The 21,132-nt window shown below is 37.2% G+C and overlaps 1 protein-coding gene across 5 annotated transcripts in view; it reads right to left on the reverse strand.

Annotated features, from left to right (window-relative positions):
* Nucleotides 1-21,132, reverse strand: part of GOLGA4 (golgin A4) — a 59,966-nt gene that overhangs the window by 15,712 nt on the left and 23,122 nt on the right. For 4 of the 5 annotated variants that reach the window (XM_085226643.1, XM_085226642.1, XM_085226641.1 and 1 more), the window contains 11 exons: nucleotides 20,418-20,516; nucleotides 19,784-19,922; nucleotides 18,614-18,801; nucleotides 18,039-18,122; nucleotides 17,215-17,362; nucleotides 11,201-11,379; nucleotides 10,019-10,150; nucleotides 8,880-9,035; nucleotides 3,882-8,089; nucleotides 2,958-3,079; nucleotides 1,338-1,468 (listed from right to left, as the gene is read on the reverse strand). In XM_085226643.1, coding sequence (XP_085082769.1) covers nucleotides 1,338-1,468; nucleotides 2,958-3,079; nucleotides 3,882-8,089; nucleotides 8,880-9,035; nucleotides 10,019-10,150; nucleotides 11,201-11,379; nucleotides 17,215-17,362; nucleotides 18,039-18,122; nucleotides 18,614-18,801; nucleotides 19,784-19,922; nucleotides 20,418-20,516 — 5,586 coding nt within the window. Of the gene's footprint in view, nucleotides 1-1,337; nucleotides 1,469-2,957; nucleotides 3,080-3,881; nucleotides 8,090-8,879; nucleotides 9,036-10,018; nucleotides 10,151-11,200; nucleotides 11,380-17,214; nucleotides 17,363-18,038; nucleotides 18,123-18,613; nucleotides 18,802-19,783; nucleotides 19,923-20,417; nucleotides 20,517-21,132 lie in introns of those variants that run through there. The other variant, XM_085226644.1, reaches the window with a different exon arrangement.

Raw genomic sequence — 21,132 nt, forward strand, 5'->3', positions numbered from 1 at the left:
TTGCCACAGTAACAAAAACAAATACTCACAAATACGCCATTACCTAAAAAATAAACATGGCCTGTAATTTAGAAATCACACTACAGCTTATTGTACTTTGAACGTCATTGTTTGTGCCTCCAACTGCAACAAAGTCAAATGGAGCATAAACTTGCAACCCTACAAACTCTGCACAGCATGCATGCTTCTCACATACATACACAGACTAAATGTATCTCAAAACAGAAAGGAACTACACCTTCATGATTTCACATCACAGATCTATTTTGGCCTTCACAGTAAGGACTTGAATGGCAACACACTGCATATGCAGGTATGATCTGGAATGATGTATGTCATAAAAAAAATTAACTTTGTGGTTTTATATTATGCTATTTTTCTGAATTCCTTGATAAAAAGAAAAAAAAGGGGACTCTATTAAAATCCTGTCACATCCACTCAAATTGCCTCATGTTCAAAAGCAGAGCAGGATATATAATCTGCCTGCAAATTCGGGATTTTTTAGAATAACACATTCAGACATAGCTCTTGGGACTCAGCATAAACAAACAGAAGTTCTCTTTCAATTAGTACTAATAGTTCTATTCAAAAAACAGTCTTTTTAACATTATTTGTGCAAGCAGAACTCGAATGTCCAAAGTTAAAGTCTGCATCCCAATACAGTAACAGTCTAGCACCTGAAAGCCATGCAGTCTATTGCAGTGTATTTTCTGTACCTAAACTCCTACTTGACTAAAACAGAAAGCATCCTTGGAGGGTCAAGTATCTCTGACACTGAAGTTGGCTGCTAACTTCTGTTGGTGTGACATTGGAGCAAGGCTATGCCTACAAATGTGATGAAGATAGATTGTCCAGCTAGAAGTAAAAAATGGAAGTTTTACTTGCAAAAAGAGACTGCATTGTGCATAGAAAAGAACTTTAAGAATGGTGGTACCAATCCAGACAGAATATGTCACAGAAGGGAGCTACACTGTGAGGATATCTCTAGCACTGTATTTAAATCCTTGCTAGAAGCAACAACATCATCTAGTGGATCTTAAATTTTAACCTGCTTGCTTTTGTTGCTATGATCTGGAGCACAGAAAAACTGCTGGAGGACATAAGGACTTATCACAGATCAGAGCTGGAGACTGATCTTTGCTGTTCTCACACATTCCAAAACCACAACCAAATATTTTAATTGGAAACTAGGCCACCACACATGTAAAGTATAATTCAATCGGGGAGATTTAAAAGATCTTTGCTAAAATGCATTACAGTTTTCTGTCCAGTTCTGCAATGAAAAAAGCAGAGTTATTACAAAATGTAAGTAGCCATATCACTTTTTAGAAAGATACCTCAAGGATTTCTTCATATTTTTTCACAGTTCTTTTCAGATCATCATCTTTTTCTGCAATTTTTTTATGCAACTGAGTTGTCTCTATCTGATGGTTTTCTATCAATTCAGATTCTACCTCCTGGGCTTTACCTATTAAAAAAAAAAAAGAGAGAGGAGGCAAAATCAAAAGGCATACATATTTGGATGAATTAAGTCACAATGCTATTTAAGAAGCTTAAAAAAAATGAAGTAGGTATCTATAAAAAAAGCTCTTCAGGAAAATGTATTGTATTACTTGATTCTAATCCTTATGGATTTTATTGTTAGCATTCTGGCAGCTGGATCATGTTTTTCTGCCTGATGTCAGACCTTCTCTAGGAGTTAAGATCACAACCAGTAATTACCAACTAACTGCATCTCCTCCTCTATCCAGAAACAACTGCAAATTTTCAGAAATTCCTCACTCTGAGGAGCACTTTCAGTAAACATGAAGTCAAAAGATACTTTCTTCTCCAACCCCAACTTACATTACGGTGGCAAAAGTTCAACAGTAAAAAAATAAGCTGAAATACACCGTACTCTAGGTATAAACTATTGTGACACAGCTAACAGGCAGTATGCTCTGCTTGTGCCCGTTAGCAGTAACAGTGAATGAAACCTATAAGGGTCAGCTAAGAAAATGCAATATTGATTCTGTTCTGGTGCAGCTTCACCTCAAGCACTGCGTGCAGTTTTTGGCATCACAATATAGGAAAAACATCTGAGAGCATCCACGGGAAGGATATGAGAATGGTGAAGGGCCTAGAGGACAAGGCACATGAGGAGCAATTGAAGTCCCTTGGTTTCCTCAAGTCCAGGGAAGGGAAGGCCTCATGGCAATTCTGCATCTTTCTCACAAGGGGAGCAGAGGGGCAGTGCTGAGCTCTGCTCTCTGTGACAGCAGCAGGGCCCAAGGGAATGGCGTGGAGCTGTGTCAAGGGAGGGTCAGGTTGGTGGTTAGGAAAAGGTGCTTCACCAAAGGGTGGTGGGCACAGAACACACTCCTGAGGGCAATGGTCACGGCCCTAAGCTGCCAGGAGTTCAAGGAGCATTTGGACAATGGTCTCAGATACAGAGTCTGAATTTTGTGTGGTCCTTTGCGGAGCCAGGAGTTGGACTCCATCATCCTTTAGGAAATCTTACAACTTGGGACGTTCTCTACATTTCACTGGAAGGCTTCCCTCAATGCCATACAGACCTCTATGCAGCATTACACATCTATACCACTGAAGCCAAAGCAGTATTACAATCGACATGCTTTCATTTCTAAAAATGTTTGGGATTTTTTTTGTACATACAAAAAAATTTAGTATCAATAGCTGTCTTAGGTAACTGTTGCCATGACAGATACAGAAACAGTGCTAGGTCAAAAATACAGTCCACAGGTACAGGAAGAAAAACTAAATACATTTTTTCCTAATTGTGTTACAATTAACATTTATTTATTCTCTCAGCAAGAGAAGTTTCCCCGGATTTCTCTAGGAAGCAGCAAATCATTACATACATATCTTCATCAGAGTTCCAAGTAAAATAACTTTTCCAAAACACCTGGTTACTTTTCAGTCTTATCATTTTACATTTACATTACTATATCACTTACTGATGGTCTCTTTTACAGCTGTTTCCAATTCCATTTCTTTTTGAGCAAGCTGAGTATTGAACTCTCTCATTAGCTGCTTTAATGTAGAGTTGTGTTTTAATTCAATGTCTTCTTGTTCACATCTATACAAAATAGTAAGAAAAAATTCATTAAGAAAATAGAAGTTTGAAGAGTATGAGAACAGTTCAGCAAGGGAAGAAATTCGGGAAGTTTCTAAAACTGTTTTATAACGGGTTGACTTTGAATTCTGTGGGATTCTCCTTCCCAACTAATTCACCCGGAAGACACAGGTACTTCATTTGTAAAACAAAACAAAACAAACAAACCAGAATTGAACCATCATGTGCCATTATCCTCCCATTCTCCTTCCCTCAAAGACACACATTTTTTGCTCAAAACTTTGAATTAAATGGGCCCCCATGGTGGAGTTTTTAGGAACTTCCTTGCCTGATAAACTATCAGAACACTGAACAACATACCACACTTTTTGCAGTACATATGGACAGTTCTTGGTACCACTTGTTTTCCTCCCACCACCCCAGTTCACATTCTGAACTCTCAATTGATACTGAGCTACTTTACAGGGTAGTGACACGAAGCTCTCAGAATTGAGCTTTAGTCAACTTTGTTTCTTGTTTCAGGAAACTAAAACTGTATCTTATGTTCTGGTAATGCTGAAAGTAACTGCCCCTGAACAATTCAAGTGGTATTATTCTGTCCAATGAGAAACCATATTTTAAACTGATGAATTAAATAATGTTTTATGTGTTCCTTGCTTTCTGTTTTGCTGTCTATCTAGAAAAAAAACAGCAAAATACCAGTCATCATTTCATTGTTAAGAATCAAGCTATAAAAAGGTCTTCTTAAGGTTTAAGTGGTTAAAAATAAAGGAGATGTTAACCAGACTGGGAATGAAGAATTTACCTGATTTTCTGCTCCATTTCTTCAAAGGATTCCTTCTTAACTATGTCAAGCTCCTGTTGATGTTCTTTTCGCAGAGTACGCAGGTCTTTCTGAAGACTGTTTACATCCTTACGTAGTTTCTGTTTCTCCCTGTCAGTCTCCTCCAGTTTAGCTTGCAAGTCCTTCTGCTGGTTCTGCATGTCACCCAGTAACTTCTGCAGCTCCAAAGCAGATTTAGTCTTTTCTTCAGCATTTGCTTCAGAAGCTTTCAAGCGGTCATTTCTTTCTTCCAGCTGCTGCTGTAAACTTTTTAGGTTTTCTTCATATTTCAAACTTCTATCTTCCATCTCTCTCTTGTGCTCTTCATTTACCTTAGCTAGATTATCTTCCAATTCTCTCACCTTCTGTTCTAAAGAGTGACTGACCGCATCTTTTTCCTGCATTTTTCTCTGGAAATCTCCAATTGTATTCTCCATATCCAAATTTTTTTGTTCTTTAGCTTTCAGTTCTTCCCTACTACTTGCTAAATCACCACCACACCGAGCATGCTCATCCACCAGCAAGGAGTATTTTTTAGCCTGCTCTTCAAGCTCTTCCCTGAGGCTTTCAGTCACACTCTGCTCCTCTCTCTGTCTCTTCTCAGCACACTCCAACTTTTTAAGGAGCTCTTCCTGTTTCTTTTGCAGTTCTAGAAGAGAGTCTACACCTTCACGTTCGCTTTCATACTTCTGCAACAACTTGTTTTTCTCTATCAAGTCCTTCTGTAACTTGTTTATTTTCTCTTCGTGTGTCTGTTGGACACTCTTAAGTATTTCATTTTTTTCTTGCTCTATAGCAGCCTTAGCACTCTCTATTTTTTGCTGCATTTCTCTCTCTAATTCCATGGAATCTCTTGTTGACTTCATCTTTTCTTCCAGGGATTCAATTTTGGCCTCTCTTTCCTGCACTTTTTGTTCCAAATGTCTTACCTGATTTTCTCTATCTTGTTTTAATTGCTGTTCCTTTTCTTCCATTTGAGACATCAATTGCTTTTTAATAGAACCAATTTTTTGCTCTGCCTTCTTTTTCAGATCTGCCAACTTTGTGCTGTTCTCTGCATTCAGTCTCTCTTCTAACTCTTTTAGTTCTTCCTCTTTGCTTTTAAGTATCGCTGATTTCATTTGATCAAATTCTCTCTCTTTTGCTTCACATTCAGCTTTCAGAGAACCTATTTCCTTTTCAAGATTGAGCACTTTTTCTTCAGCCTCCTTAAATCTATTGTCTTTTTCAAAAGCAACCTTCTCTGCCTGCTGGAGTTGCCAAGCTACCTCTTTTTGCTCCATGTCTTTTTGTTCATTATACCTCCTAAGTTCCTCCATCAAGGAATCATTTTCTGAAGTTTTCTGAGCAATGTGTTCTTCCAATTCAGCAACTCTTGCTACTTGGATTTTTAACTCTGCAGTTAACTCACTTTCTTGTTTTTCTATCCTGTTTTCCTTTTCTTCCAGAGCACTCTTTAAACCATCCAGATCCTTGCCTTGCTGAGCCAGCTCCTCCTTCAGCTTGTTTAGCTCTTCATCTTTTTTAGTGGCGTGGGTATTGCTTACCTCAAGTTTGCTCTGCAAATCTTTAATAGTTTCATGATTTTGTGTAAACCTCGTTTGTGCTTTTGTCTTCCATTCTGACAGCTTGGCTGTACAATGATCTACCTGCTCAAGAGCTGACGCTTTTTCTTGCCTCAGTACCTCAATACTGGATGATAACTCCTGTACCTGGTTTAACAACTGCAACCGCTCCTCTTGATGTTGAGTGCTTAATAGAGAGATGGCTGCTTCCTTCTCTGTTAAGCTTACCGTGCTTTCAAGTCTAACATTAAGCTCATTTATTGTTTTGTTGAGAGTTGAGATCTCTGATTCTTTTTCCCGGAGTTCCTCTCTCATCGAGGTGACAGCATTGATATTTTCTGATAACTCCTTCCTGAGCTGTGTTATGCAAGTTTCTTTTTCTGTGGCTGCTTGCTTCTGATGCCCTCCCTCTTTTTGCAATTGTTCCTTTTCTGTTACAAGACCTTCAATATCAGCCCTCATGGACTTTATTACATTGTCCTTCTCTTGCAGCTGCTGCACTGACTTATTCATTTTAACAATTACCGCTTCTTTAACTTTTGTAGTTTGGCGCTCACAATCTGCAATTTTGCATGTTACTATGCCAATTTTTTCATTACATTTTTCAATTAATTCATTGCTTTTTGTTTGCAATAGAACTTCAGCACTCTTCCAATAAGCATCTAATTGCGCTGCAAGCTCCTTAATCTCAGTTTCTTGTAGCTGAAAAGCCTCGATTTTTTTCTCATAATTTTCACGATCCTTATTGTGAGAAGACTGCATCGTTTGGAGTTTCTCCTCCAGGGCTTTCAGCTTATCAGCCAGCTCAGTAATTCTGGCTTTGTCCTTCTCTTCAATTGCTTTCTGCCTACTGATCTGCTCCTGAAGTCCTAATTTCTCTTTCAGGGACTGACTAAGATCACCCTCCAGCTTTTGGAGCTGCGCTTTTAGGCCGCTCTCACTATTTGACAGAGCACTCATCTGAGCTAAGGACTGTTTTAGTTCTTCTTGCAATTGCTTCAGGGTCTCGTTCCTCTTGACCTGCTCCTCCTTCAGTTGGGTTATTTCTGTCCTTGAGTCCTCCTTTTCAGCACTGCAGGTGGCAAGTTTCTCTTTTAGATCTCCAAGTTCCTGCTCTTTCTCTTGCAGTTCCATTTCATGTTTTTCCCGGAGCTCTTCTGCCTGCTGATTGAGTTTCTTTTCCCAACTTCGGCTAATTTCTTCCAACTCCCTCTTATGAGCCTCAGCAAGACTCTCCAGTTGCTCTTTCTGATTAGATTCCAGTTTTGACACAGCATCATTGATTCCAGCTGAGCTGGCATGTGCCATTTCCAGTATTTTAGCATTGAATTCACTCTCTTTCTGACTGAACTCCAATTGCTTATTTTCAAGCTCTTTCTTTAGCTTAGATTCTTGCTCAGCGAGTTTCTTTTTGAAGGCTTCCTGCATATCTTTTGATTTCTGCTTCATTTTCTCCATTTTGTTTTCCTGACGCTTTAGCTTGTTTTCATAGTCTCCTTGTAAAGTACTAATTCTCTCCTCTGCAGCTAACAGTTTCTGTTTAAGCTCTTCCACTTGTTCATTCTGTACTTTCCTCACATGTTCGATGTCATTTTCCCTCTCAGTTAGACTTTGCTTTGCCTTATCAGCCTCTTCTTGTAGATCCCACAGTTGAGATTCATACTGTTGTGTTAGAGATGTTACTTTCTGGGTATTTTCATCGCTTTGCTCTTGCAAATGCTGCTTCAGGTCATGTACCTGAGAGGTGTACAATTCTAACTCCTTCTTGACTTCATTCAGCTGGGATTCAGTTCTTACTAACTGCTCACTAAGTTCCAATTTTTCCCCTTTCAGGTCCATCAGCTGTTGCTGGAGCTTTGCTAATTCCTCTTCATATTGCTTTGCCTGCTCGTTAGAAGTACTCTGCTGGGATAGTGAAGCCTCCACTAGCCTTGCAGACACTTGGACAAGTTCAGCTTCAGATCTTTGTGCAGATTCCTTTAGTTCTTGCTCACGTGCTTTTGTTTCCTCCAGCAGTCTCTCCTTCTCCTCCAATGATTGCTTCATTTGGTTCAGTTCCTCCTTCAGTACCTTCTCGACTCCCTGAATAGACATCTCATGCTCTTTTAACATAACTTCAACCTCTTCTTTGTGTTGATTCCTCTCTGCTTCCAACTTCCCTTCAAATTCTTGCTTTGCTTCACCCAATTTACTTTTCACTTCTGAGAGCTCTTGTTCTAAATCCTGACGTACTTTCAGTGCTTCGGATAGCTCAGATGACAACGTTTCTAATTCTGTTTGTTTCACGTCAAGTTTTTCTAATGTTTTTTCATTCATCTCTTCTATATGTGTACGGAAAACCGTTTCTTTCTCTTTCAGTATCGTATCTATTTCTTGTTCTTGCTTCTCTCTCATTTTTTCTACCTCAATTACATGTTGCTGATGTAAAATTTGAAGTTTTTCTGTCCAAAGCTTTTCCTGCTGCTGCTTCACGTTCTCCAATTCCTCCTTGTGTTTTTCAACTATATCACTCACTTTCTTGTTATGTTGCATTTTTTCAGATTCCATCAAAGTGCTTAATTCCTCTGAACGCTTCCTGTCATCTTGTGAGTACTTTTCAAGAGAGCTCTCCAATTCAAGAATTCTCTGTTAGAAAACACAGTTTTATTTAATTTATCTAGTTTGTTATCAACCTCGCTTCCATTAAATTAAGTGAGTTAGCTAATGGAAAAAAGAAGTTCTATTCCACTGCAGTGAAAACAGACAAAATAAAAACTTGGAAATAAATAACTCAAACAAATTAATTCACGCAATGTATAAAAGAACAATGTTATTTGTTTAAGAACAAACAGAACTAGATTAAAGGTTTCTTGACTCTACAAGGGCTGTTGGGCTTTATACCTACATACTAGTTTTATCTTAATTCCACCTCTTATATCATTGCTGCTGTAAAGATGAAACTACTCCATAGGCAAAATTCACAACTTTAAGTTTGGGAGTGGTTGAATAAAATGCAATCTTCCTTTAGGAGAAAATGCAAACTCTCCTGTGACAAAAATCAAAAGACACTTCAAAAAACTAAGCAAATTTTTACTACTTAAGCATCTTTGTAAGTGTCCACCCATAAATTAAACTGATAAAGCACTGTTCTCCTGCACCACACACATAAAACCTGTGCTGATGGATACGAATTTGTACCATGATACAAAGTGAATGGATTGCTCTATTTTGAAATCAGATCTTGTAAAAAAAAAAAGAAAAGTACAAGCTGCAGCTTACTTTGGTAATACATAACATTTTGGTCACTACCATTACACTGTGTAATTAAACCAAACCTGATCAAATAACATCTACATTATTCGTAAACTTGTCAAAGTCACAAATATTCTGAAAGGCATTCTTAGAAAATGTTTACTTTTCTGTAATGTTTACTCACAGTTCTAAAAGTCTCTACTTCCTGATGCATCTCCTCAAGTTTTTTGTCACATTCTGACTGTATTGCTTTCTTTTGCAGCTCTAGTTCTTCTAAGGCTAGGGATTCCTGTTGCTCTTGCTCTTGAAGGGTTTTTAAACACTCACTCTGATTTTTCTCCTGTACCAAAATGAATAAGACAATACACTATAAAGATGGCCCACACCTTCAAAAACAGTATAGTAAGAAATTTACAAACAAGATAGTAGGAATCACATAGTAATCACATATATTTCCTCTACATACAAACACATGGTGTGTACTTCTGTGAAAACAGATTATTACAGATCATTTCCATTTTCTTTACTTGGCAACCATTTGCCTTCCACTTTTTTATTTTTAAATGCACGAGAAACAATTCAACTTAAGCATTTCATTTTTGTTTGGTCACCATTATTAATTGTGAGTAACACCTCTGGGGAACAAACATCTGTCCCCTGTTGATTCTGCTAAAAGATTTTTATCTATTATAATTAAAAAGTAATCTTAGAAACAAATAGAAGACTACACTCAGGAAGGAACAGTTAACATCCTCTGTTCTAGTCACCAGCCATCAAAGAAGAGCACAAAAGAATACCTAGTTGATAAGTGAAACTGCACAATGAGCTGAAGTGGATTACAGATCACAGAAAACAGCAAAGACTGACAAGGATTTTTTCTATCAGAGATCAACCACTGCAAATGTGCTTCTCTGACAACATAACCTAACCAGACATCATGAATGTCAATGCTTTTTGTTTAACAACTTCATTCTTTGTACCTCTTTTTCTCTAGTTGCTTTGGCCAATCTCCACTAACCCAGAGGTAGAAATTAAAAAAAACAGTCTAACAAAGAGAGTTAAGAAAAAAAAACAGTAATAATTTTTCACAGAACATGCAGCTGTCAGTGATTACCAACAGTGACTCATATTCTTTAACTTGGTCTGGATCATTGTAGCTGCTTATCTTTCATGCTCTGAAGTCTCTGAGCTCCTGGACTTTTGGAGGGCACTCATATCTGAGTGCTAAAGGACTCCCATTGTGGAATGGCTCAGATTTAAGACTTCTAGTACCCACCTCACACTTAGAGAAATGTCTTTCTACACATTTTATGGAATGCTTACAAGAGCTGCCTTCATCTTCTCCTGGAACTCTCTTTCTTGGGCCTGCAATCTCTCATTTAGCTCCTGATCTTTGGTAGCCATTTCTTTTTTATGTAATTTTTCCAGCTCAGCAACACGATCTTCTGAAGACTTCTGGGAATCAAATGTCATAAAAAACCTAATTAATTAACAAAACACTTTGTATTATTTCCCAATAAGAAATACAGTGCAGAGAGAGGAAACCAAAAGTATTTGCTTCCTTTTAGTAACTAACAATTATTTGAGGCACTTCCTAGTAAAAAGTCCTGTCAGATGTTATTTTCAAACTTAAAGTCTTCCATAGTTCTCATAAAAGAAATATCACATTTTCAAAAGATTCTTCTACAAAGGTGAACTCCGTGTTTTCAATTTTAGTTCAGATGTAACAACAAATTGGAACAGAAGCTTCTGTCTGCGACTTTCCCTCTATTCCCATTATTTCATGAGCCAGAAGAGAATCATCACCTGACCTCTCCTTAAACAGCCATCTACAGCTTACATAGATGCTTTGCCTATGAATAACATTATGTAAGTAAATCATTCTCCCAAAGCATCAGTGGAAAATCAGTAACACAACAAACGTCAAGACAAGAACTGCTATGTACAGCTTAGCAAGATGTGAAGTATGTATTTAAAACTAGCTGAATAAAATTTGCTTTGATCAAGCAGATTTTAGCTATTCTTAAGTACTGATTAACAGTTGGCAACAAGTTCTTAAACTTTTACATGTACTGGCCAGGGTAATCATTGGAAGTACTCAGCATTAGAACTTAGAATCCTGGCGGAGATGTGTGTGAGTTCACTGACATTAATTTCTTCATCTGTACTAAATACTGGAACATATCCTTATCATCTCTCTTCAAAGTCTCAAGTGTACTTCTAGTGAATACTTTTATTAACCACTAACTGCAATATGGTTCATTTTACAATGAGTAACATACTGATTTTAAAGTGTCAGTGAAAAAATATACATACAAGTTTTCTATTTCAGTTTACACGTTATGTAAATCTTTAATTGCAGAGATTAATTTTTCTCCAATGTTACAAATAGCTAGAATTTTATAATAATGCTCTGATATATTATATGCATTTTACAGCTATAACTTATTTGTTATTTAACGATTAGATTAAAAAACAACAACAAAAGTGAGTTTCAGCTTTTACCTTCATAATCTCAACCACCTCTTGCTTTACTCTGGTCAACTCTTGCTGAAGATTTACCCTCTCTTCCTCACTTGCCTTTTCTACTGCTTTGATTTTTTCATCCATTTCTGCCTGTAATTTTTTCCGGGCTTCTTCTGTTCTTTGGGCCATACTCAGAGCCTTCTCAAGCTCTTCAAAAGCTGGAGAGATTTAAAAAAAAAAAAACATGAAAAAAAAATAAATTTGTGAGCTTATGAATTCATCAAGAATTCTCATGAGTTTATTATCTAGAAAGGAAAAAACTGATAAATGGCTGTGAATGCCTTGGTTGCTTTTGGATTTCTACTTCTTCCCCTAAAATCCTTAAAAGGTATATAAACCACACAAGTAAAACTATGGCTCTTTTTCCAACCATAAGCCATGAATAATTTTCTCACTTTTTACTAAATCATGAAAGAACTCTTCCTGAACAAAATACTCAAGTACAATGGCATTGTAATTTATTTACCAAAGAATTGTTCCTTTCCCACAGCATAACCCTGACAACCTTCTCTTTAATACTGTGTAGAGATGGGCTTTGCTAATTTCATCTTTTCACTGCCTATCTTCAATACAAACTGCTACAAACACAATCAGAAGGGACACTGGAAAAATGTGGGTTCGTGAAGATTGCCTTGTGCTTCTATAAACTGTAAAAAAAAAAAAATCTAAGGAAAAAATATTAGCATTTGTTCTCAAAAGAACTTGAATATTCGTAACGTGTTTCAAAGAACACAAGCAGAAGTAATGACAGACACAAGTCTGCTGAAACACAACTTAGATTGGAAGCAATCATCTCTCACAGCTGCTTCTTACGATAACAGATATTCTAGCCTGTTTCATTCACTTCTGAGGTGATCATTTGAATACAGAAAGAAAGCAAATCGATTCTTGAGTTCCTGAATGGGAGCTGCTTTGTTATGATTTTTCAACACCAGTTTCAATATCCGAATCCCTCGTTGAAACTGACAGCAGAACCTCTACAGATTTACACAAGACTAGGAAGTATTCACTACCAGGGAAGTCCCTTTTCCTGGCATAAAAAAAGGGCATAAGCAGAGAAGCCTCTGCTGCATGTCAAAGGAAAATTCAGTCTCAGGACAGCACGGTACTCTCTTTACATAAACTAACTTTGGCAAAATACCTTTATAAAAATCTGTGATCATAGTACCAGTATCATTTGTAATTTAGCAGAGCACAAAAAACTTGGACTAGTTGGATATTAGTCTGGAACAAACATAAAATCACTTTTTCAGATGTTATTTAGTATGCTCTCCTTTCTTCCACTTAATTCTAAACTTAATTCTAAAAAACACACATCCCTTGTTTCCTTGATACACCGTTGCTTAGTAGGCATTCATAACAGTTACTGTCATCCTTTTTTGTGAAACAAACACAGTTAACCACACTTAATAATATTCAGGCATGAATTAGAGAAGCAAATTACCATCTCCATTAAAAATGTTCTGATAACACTTGAAACCAGTCTTTCTTAACAAACTGTGCCTGTTGAGCCAATGCCACAAATACATTTCCAAGTTACTTAAGTCCATAAAATTGCATTCATCCAATTTCTGACCTTTTCCAACTGTTTTGCAAGGAAGCCTTTCACTGACTTCTCACAGCAACAATTATGTCCTAGGATGTTAACAGGTCTGCTATTGACCATGACAGTACCAAACCACATAATCATATCCAGTTTTTCATTCCTCATTCTACTTCCATACCTCCTTACAAAGTACTTCAAGAACTCTTTACAAAAATCTAAGAGATTACGTCAAAGAGCAAAACAGTATAAAGTATAAAGCCAGCATGCACAAGGCCTATAGCTCCTAATGAGGCAGCCACTTGTTTTCCAAGCACGTTCTTCATCATCCCCACTGGGGCATTTGCCACCCAGGGCCAGCAGGACTCCACTCCTTCCTCCTGTGCCCCAAACCATGAATGCAGGCTGCACCACTGCATCTGGAGACTGGCAGTGACTGCTCTCCTCTTCCCTTAGCCCTAGCCAAAGCACACAGAGACAGCCAAATCAGCCTATACTTCTACTAAATACAGTTTGGAAAAGAAAACCTGCATCTAACAGATTTTAAGACATTTCACTGTTTCATTTTCTGATTCTTGCTATGAGTAACAAAATCTTAATTTCATTTAAGAAATCTTTTCCTTCCGAGAAAGGAAATCTAATGCATTTGTCACCACCCACAAACTCAGTAAACAGAAGAATCAAATTTGCACTAAGATTGACCTGCTGGTAAGTGAAAGCTGAGCAACATGCAGGATGACAGCTGCACTGCCATAACTGCAAGCAGGATGCTAATGCAAACACTAGGCAGAGCTGCTGGATGAAACGTCAAGGGGGTATGAAAGCACCAAAAAGCAACACTTCACAAACACACACGGTTCTGTAAAAGTTAAATTATATGCATCTCAGGCACTTTTAGGACTTTAGCAAAACAGTACGTTTTAAATCAGAGTAGTTATTCCAGTGTAGCATAACACAAGCGAATTTCAAACCAGTAGAGGGCTAACACCAGGGAGGGAGAACACAGTCTAAATTACTATTATTACTATTATTTTTCTAATCTATTGAAGCTTTTAATAGTGGATAAAAGCTTGGAATAAGAAGCCTGTGTTTTTATCCAAGTACATCTATACAGAATGCCAAGAGTAAAGTAAGGACACTGCCACTGCTCTTCTGAACCAGCACAGCTAATGTGAGAAAAGATCCTTCTATCTAAGATATTGGTCTCATTAAGGCTCACTGGCAAAACAGAAGTGCTAACAAACACACCAATGAAGCATCAGACAAGTCTTACAAGAACTCATTCATGTGACCAAAGCAGACCAACAGATATTTTTGATATAAAATCAAACAGAGCCTGAGCACAGTCTAAGAAGCGCCAGGTTGCAAAACTGACGTGCACCAGAAAGTTAACTGCTTCACATATACTACTCCTAAGTATCAGTTCCAGCTCTCCCCTCCTTGCCCCTGCTGCCCTGTGTAACACGAGTCAGTATTGTGAAGGCGTCTTGGTTACCCTGGTCGGTACTGCAAACATGTATTACCTTCAGCTGTAGTGCCATCTACTGCTGGAAATCGTGCACAAAGCACAGAACAGATTTGGCAAAAGCTGTTTACATTTTCTTACTGAAGGCTGAGAGCAGGCATCTTGTCAAAAAGCTCCTTGAGAAATGAAGGTTGAATTAATTTCCTACAGTTGGTTTGAGCAGCTATGCAGGATTCTCAACACAGAGTCGAGGCTTTTTTAATCTCCATAGAAATTTACAAAGCACAAACTAATTAATCTTGCAAAGGAAGTCATCTGCAGAAAGCAGCAAAGAAATAGGAATTCACTTTCTAAAACCTGCTTGCTTATTTTACTTCACAGAATATAAACTCATCAATTAACTGCATTCTGAGAAGTCAGAGATGACTTGTGCCAAGAATTGAGGAACAACAAACTTCAGCTTAGCAATAAATTCACTAATTCTAACAATATTATTGTTAAGTGAAAATACAAATAATCTACATAATTTGAAAAGCATTCGGTAACATTTGTGGTTGCTTCCAGTTAATGAACTGCCATTGCCTGAGAAGCACAGAATTTACTTTTAGAGCCCAGATCAAGCACCCAATGTTTGATGTAAGAAAAGAAAGCCCTTACCCCAGTCCTGTTCATACAAGGCTTGGGAAAGGCACCATGATTCACTTATTGGCATGTGTGGATGCACAAAAACAAGATGCTCTGTGAGATTTCAATACAGTGTACTTCTAACTATAACAAAACTGAACTGCAACATTAACTGGGGACACTCAGTTATAGTTTATACAACGCACACAAAATAAGGTCATGCATCTTTCAGTACACAAAAATGCATTAACATTAAACTGTCACTCTTTTTTCTTGCATTAAATCAAATACTGGTGCTTTTCAGCACTGCCACTTCATTACAGTAAAAAAGCCAGATACGTGACTGACAAAATTTAAAATATGAAGTAGCCACAAAATGCACTGATTTTGGTCCTAGTGCTACACTGTAGGCTGAAGTAGATGCCAAGTACAAAAAAAGTACAAATCTTTATTTTGTCATAATGTAGATGAAATGTAACACTGCTGCAAATACAATATTGCCCTAAGTAAATCTTCACTGAACCACAATATAGAAAATTAACAAGTCTACAATCAAAAGTAATCTCACATTAACTAAGAAACCTATCTTTAGACCTCAAATATATAAAGCTGCCAAGTTCACAGAACATGTGAAAACCAAAGGCTGTGACAAAGAACCAATTTCAAGCTTTCCCAATATTCACGGTGTTTTTTCAAATGCCAGAACAATGATTTTGACTGCATTAAGCTCCACTTCAGTTGTGCATCACGACTTCTTTGGAATGCATAGGAAAACCTAATAAAATTCACTGTGCTGAGTAATCTTCCAGAGTTCCAACATCTGCATATGCATGCTTAAGAGAGTACAAAAAGAAGCACTCTATGTTAAAATGGACACTTTAACACCATAAACTTTTCCATCAGCACTTAAAAATAAAAAGAACATATAACAGACAAATCTCTTTGTGAAGTGCAACGTACTCAATACATTATTACTAAGTGAAATTCCTTGGCACTACAGTAGTTAGTATTTCCATGAAAACAGATTGCCTTTAACTCATTTTCAGATTCCAACTACGCATACGTGAGGAAACGACTGCACAAACAGGAGTGTGTGGACATCACTTCCTCATCAAAGGTTTCTGCCACTTCAAAAATGGCTATGTTTCAATGTCTGCGGTAACTTCCTACCTGTGGGATGTTAAAATATTCTTGATAATTATATTTCATTTAAAAAAAAAAGATAAAAAAAAATCTAAGCTTTCCAGTCTCCAAGAATTCCAACTTCAGCAAAGGAGTCACTGATTTCTAGAACACGGATTTCAAAGCTAAAAATTCTCATGAAAAGACAGGGAAGGAGGGCACCTAATCCAAATATTTGTTATTTTCACAGGTTGTTCAGAAGTCTTCTGTCTGACCATTCGTTGCTTTGTTATCTTTATGTTTCCTTTGCTGGTTTTGGAAGCTGAACCTGCTCTTCTGTATCACAAATTCGTCTTTAAAATTGAAAGTTCTGATCTAAACTTACACAGATTTAAAATAAAACTGCTACAAGGTGTATGGTTTGAACTTCTCAGTACTTAGAGAGAAAAAAAATACCATACTGCATGCTTTATGCAACTGATCACATCATAGCTCCTGCCAAGACTGTGAACTACTCCATCTAAATGCCTATAGGAACAATCTAAATGTTTCTCTAAGAATTTAGATAGATACAGTGCAAAATAGCTTTCACTATGTTCAAAAAAGAAAAAAGAAAAAAGAAAAAGGTGGAAAAACTGACTGAAAGTGCACAAAGTTAATGCTATCAAATTTCCAACAACAGCAAACTTCGGTGTGTAGTAATCGTACAACTATTAGGTTACAAAACCCTGAAACAACAGGATCATCTGATGCTTTACTAGGAAAAAGACCTGAAACGCTTCTGCTACAAATACTGAAAGCAAATGTTTGTTATGATTGTAACACATCCTTCTGTTTCTGTGTCTTCCCAAGTTCTTATGCGTTAATTGCTATGTTTTCTATAGCAAATATAGAAGGCATTAGCATTTAAAAAAAAATCTTCCCAAAGTTTCTCTCCTGAAATTACACCAATACAACACTACGTCAATCTTTTCTGCTACAAAGAAGGTACAGCTGCTTCAGCAGTTTCCTTACTTGCCCCAATTGAACTGATAGCAGAGTATCACACAGAACAGTTAATAACTCATGACTAGAAATGAAGTTAGTAATGATGCCAGCAGGCGTGACACAGCAGAACATTAGGAAAAAAAGCATGTTTTAATACCCATTCCAAATAACACCAGATGAAAAACTGCAAAAAGAATATGCTGAAGCTTTCTTGTGATCAAATACGAAAGCTAATAAACTTCAGTTTCTTACCAGCTCTTTCAGACTTCTCTTTCTGCTCTTTTAACTCCTCGCCTTGTGTAGTTATCTGCTTGATCCGAGCACGCAGCTGGGCCACCTCTTCCTCCTTCATTTCCAGTGTTTCATGCATTTGTCGTTTTGTCTCTGCAATTACCATGCCCTATGGAAAAGGTCCTTGTGATAAAAGCTAATAAACAGATAAAATGCATATCGAAAACAATTTCAAGCTAGGACACACTCCTTGTTAGAAATAAGCTTTAATCCGTTTCTACAGTATCAGAAATCGTGGTGTTTGTTTTTCTATGTCAGAAAATAGAAAATAATAAAAAGATCAGAAAAGGAAATTATTTTGAAGAGACAAAATTTATCTATTGGTTAAAAATACTCCTCCAGGAAACAAGGACCATCGGAAAAATTTATTTTCTTTTATTTTTCTCTGAAATACGTATTCTGTAAACTAAAAGCACTATTGTGCATCTGCTTCTCCTTAAACAGCAAGCACAGATGATGAGTGTTAGCCATGCTGCTTGTTACACCACCATCAAAAGTTACTCCAAGTAATCACAGTTTAAAAAAAAACAAAAATCTTTGAAGGAATAAAAATGGAGAAACCCTTCATATTCCTAAGAAACTAAAGCTACTTCACTGGTTGTTTAATTCCTTTATGTTGCATCTCATCCTCGTTAGATTTTTTAAATCTTGCATTGAGGTGTGTAACCATGGGTGTCCAAAATAGGTGACTAAGAACAGCTTCAAACACCACAAAGTCAGATATTTCAAGTGTAGCCACTCTTCTTCCAAAACTACAGTTTATATAAAAATTCTTCCTTATTTACCTTGTCCTGTTCTAGTTGCTCAATCAAATTTTTTGCATCACGCAGCTGTGTAATCAGTTTTGTCTTCTCACCCATGTGAAGGTCCTAAAATGAAAATAAAGAGATCCCATCCACAAAAGCTTTAATCACTGCCATCCACATGAAAATACCTTCTGGCAAGCACTCGACGTTTGGCTTTTAGAAAGAGTGATTCCTAGATTGGTACATAACCAAAAGTGTTGTTACATTAAAAAAATTAAATTAGGCTAGCACTGGGGCCCTGCAGTACACCTTGGAGGTAAAGCAGAGAATGAAGTTCAGGGAAATGAAAGCAGGCAGCCTCAGAATTACTCCTAAATCTTCCATTGTTAGGCTGCTTCATTGCTTCCGTAACAATTCAGGTATCCAAAGGCAGGGGTTCTCTTATAAATGAGAGAGCTCAAACAGTAAAATGGGCAAGAAACATGCCTAACATCTGCATCTTGGCTTAAAGATAATCTTAGCAACGCTGCATTTGTGCCCTCCGAATAAATTCTGCAAGTACTGGAATTCTTACACTGCTCTTGTAGCCACCCATAGAATCAAGAGCGTTTTACCTTCATTTTCTCTAGCTCCTGAAGTCTCTCTTCCAGCTGCTCCTGCAGTGCCTCCTTCTCATTGCTTAGCTGGGCACAGCGCTCCTTGTGTGACCGAATCATCTCCTTGCAGCGCTGCAGCAAGTTCTCTTGGCGCTTCACCCTCTGATTAAGAGTTTCCAGTGTTTTAACAGAATCTTCATTACCCTCTACAGACAATATACCAACATTACCACGTGCACACTTTTTCCAAAATGCAGATCTACTTTCCTAATTCACATGGTGGGTGACTCACAGCTCTTTAAAATAAGAAAACTTTGCAAAACTTCTCACTGACTACTTTAAATGCATTCCAGGTCCAGCCTGAAATCATGCACACACATACACAAGATGGCAAATGCATTCTTCAACTCTAAATTAATCTGCAAATCCCAAAATGCAAAGCAAATCATATCTCTGAAGTGCCAAGCAAACAGGCCCCTGTTTTCACAGTGTTGGGCATGACATTAGTTCTAGCATAGCAAGGTTGGCAATATTGCACAGGCAGGAAAAAGGCCAAGTTCAGTATCTTTCCAAGCTATGTTTTCCTCTACATGGATAGCTTCTCATAGCTAGAAAAGCTACTATCTTCACTAGCATATGGATAATATCTTATGTTCTGTCTTGGTGCTCTGAAAATAGGATCAGACACATTCTCAGCCATTCATTTCGTGACCAGAGGGTCTTACACTCTACAGTGCCAAAGCAGATCTGAGCACAGGAAACATCCTGAACTCTGATTCCCAGGGACTAAATGCATATGTTACCTCCTAAGCAGCAAATTCTTAAGAAAGACATGACACTGGGTAAGAAAATCTTTGCTGTAACACCACAAGTTATCTACACAGAAAAATCATGGCAGATCCTCAACAAAGACCATTTCAAGATGCATGTTCATCTCTATCTGAACCCTAACTTTTATGAAGTCACAACTGATACTTTCATGGTATGCCAGCAACATATTATCCCACAGTCAATAACCAAACCTAAACAATGCTGGGATTTCTATAGCTCAGATATCTCCATATGGAAGAACACTCAAAAGAGATCAGCCCAAATATGTTGTGCCTTAGGTACTTTTGCTCCATCATAAATAACAGCAGGCTTATTCCCCCAAAACCAAGATCTCTTAAAGAAAGCCCCAGTACCCACCATCACTTCCTGGTTCCACAATATTTTCTGCATTGATTTCTTTTGTTTGACTTTGAACTTGTGGTTCAGACTGGTTATTTGGATCAGGTAATTCAATGCCTATCTGACCATTCTGTAACCTCTGCTTCAGCAACGATACCTAAACAAAATGATTTTTGGTTAAAAGGTATCTAAGATGACCATGTCTTCATTTGCAGAACAAGAGAAAGTTAAGAAAACTGTTCTCAAGCAGAGAAAGGAAAAATCTGTCTGATTATTTTTAGCATTTTTAAAAATGTTTCCAAGCAACAAAAATAGTAAAATTAGAAGTGCAGAAACAACAAAGGTCAATTAAGGAAAATCCATATATTTTACAAAAGCATTTTTAGCTCAAATATCTGCTAATGTTATGTTCTTGATAACAAAGACATTGCTAAGGTATTTAAATGCAGATCAAACATCTCTATTTAACAAGAATGAGATTTTCCAAAGGTATTCTAAAGGTATCGATTTAATTTCTAGGGAATCATAAACTCTCAAGCCTTAAAACACAACAGCATTTATAATAAAACATGGACACTCAATACAGCAAATTCATAAAAAGTGTCTGGAAAAAATTAGTTTTTAAAAACATCTCTTGGTGATGGTGTTCTACCTGAGTCTGCAGAACACTAATAAGTTGATCCTTCTCTTCTAAGGAAGCATCAAATTCCTCCTGGAGATGTTTCTTAGCTTGTTGATCCATCTGGAGCTCCTGAGAATCATATATAAACACACTTCAAATGAAAACTGAAACACGAATTTAAAGAGCTTATCTATATATTATTAAACAATAAAAATATCTCACTGCAACTGTAACTCCAGAACAAAACCATAAAGCATCTATTTCTTTTACTAAGCAACGTAACAGGAAAACCTAATTCTAATACCAGCATCTAAATAAGAGATTAGCTTCGATGCGAAATTATCAAGGATCCTCTCTTCCAGTTTGTGTTAGGATCACTTCAAGCCTGTTCCTAAAAACTGTTTTCCACAGATACATTTCTCCTGGGATCCAAACAATGCACTTTGGTAAACCAGATTCTGCATTTAGGCACCAGGTTAAATCAACATAAACAGCAGAAATGTAAATTTCCCTTATGCTCATTCAATGCACTAGAATTGTAATACAACACATGCCATTTATAACAACACAAAGTAATACGGGTTTTTTTTGTTTTGTTTTTTAATCTTGAATGTGTCTCAAATGAGACAGAGGATGCCAGAAAACTTCAGAGTGGCTTTACTTGGTACTTGAATTCTTTTGGCTGAACACCTTTAGAAACTTGTCGATGTAACCTAAATATGGAAGCAATATCTACACTATTTAC

Source organism: Meleagris gallopavo, chromosome 6 (genome assembly GCF_905368555.1).
Source record: "Meleagris gallopavo chromosome 6, MGAL_WU_HG_1.1, whole genome shotgun sequence".
In the NCBI taxonomy this organism is placed as follows: Eukaryota; Metazoa; Chordata; class Aves; order Galliformes; family Phasianidae; genus Meleagris; species Meleagris gallopavo.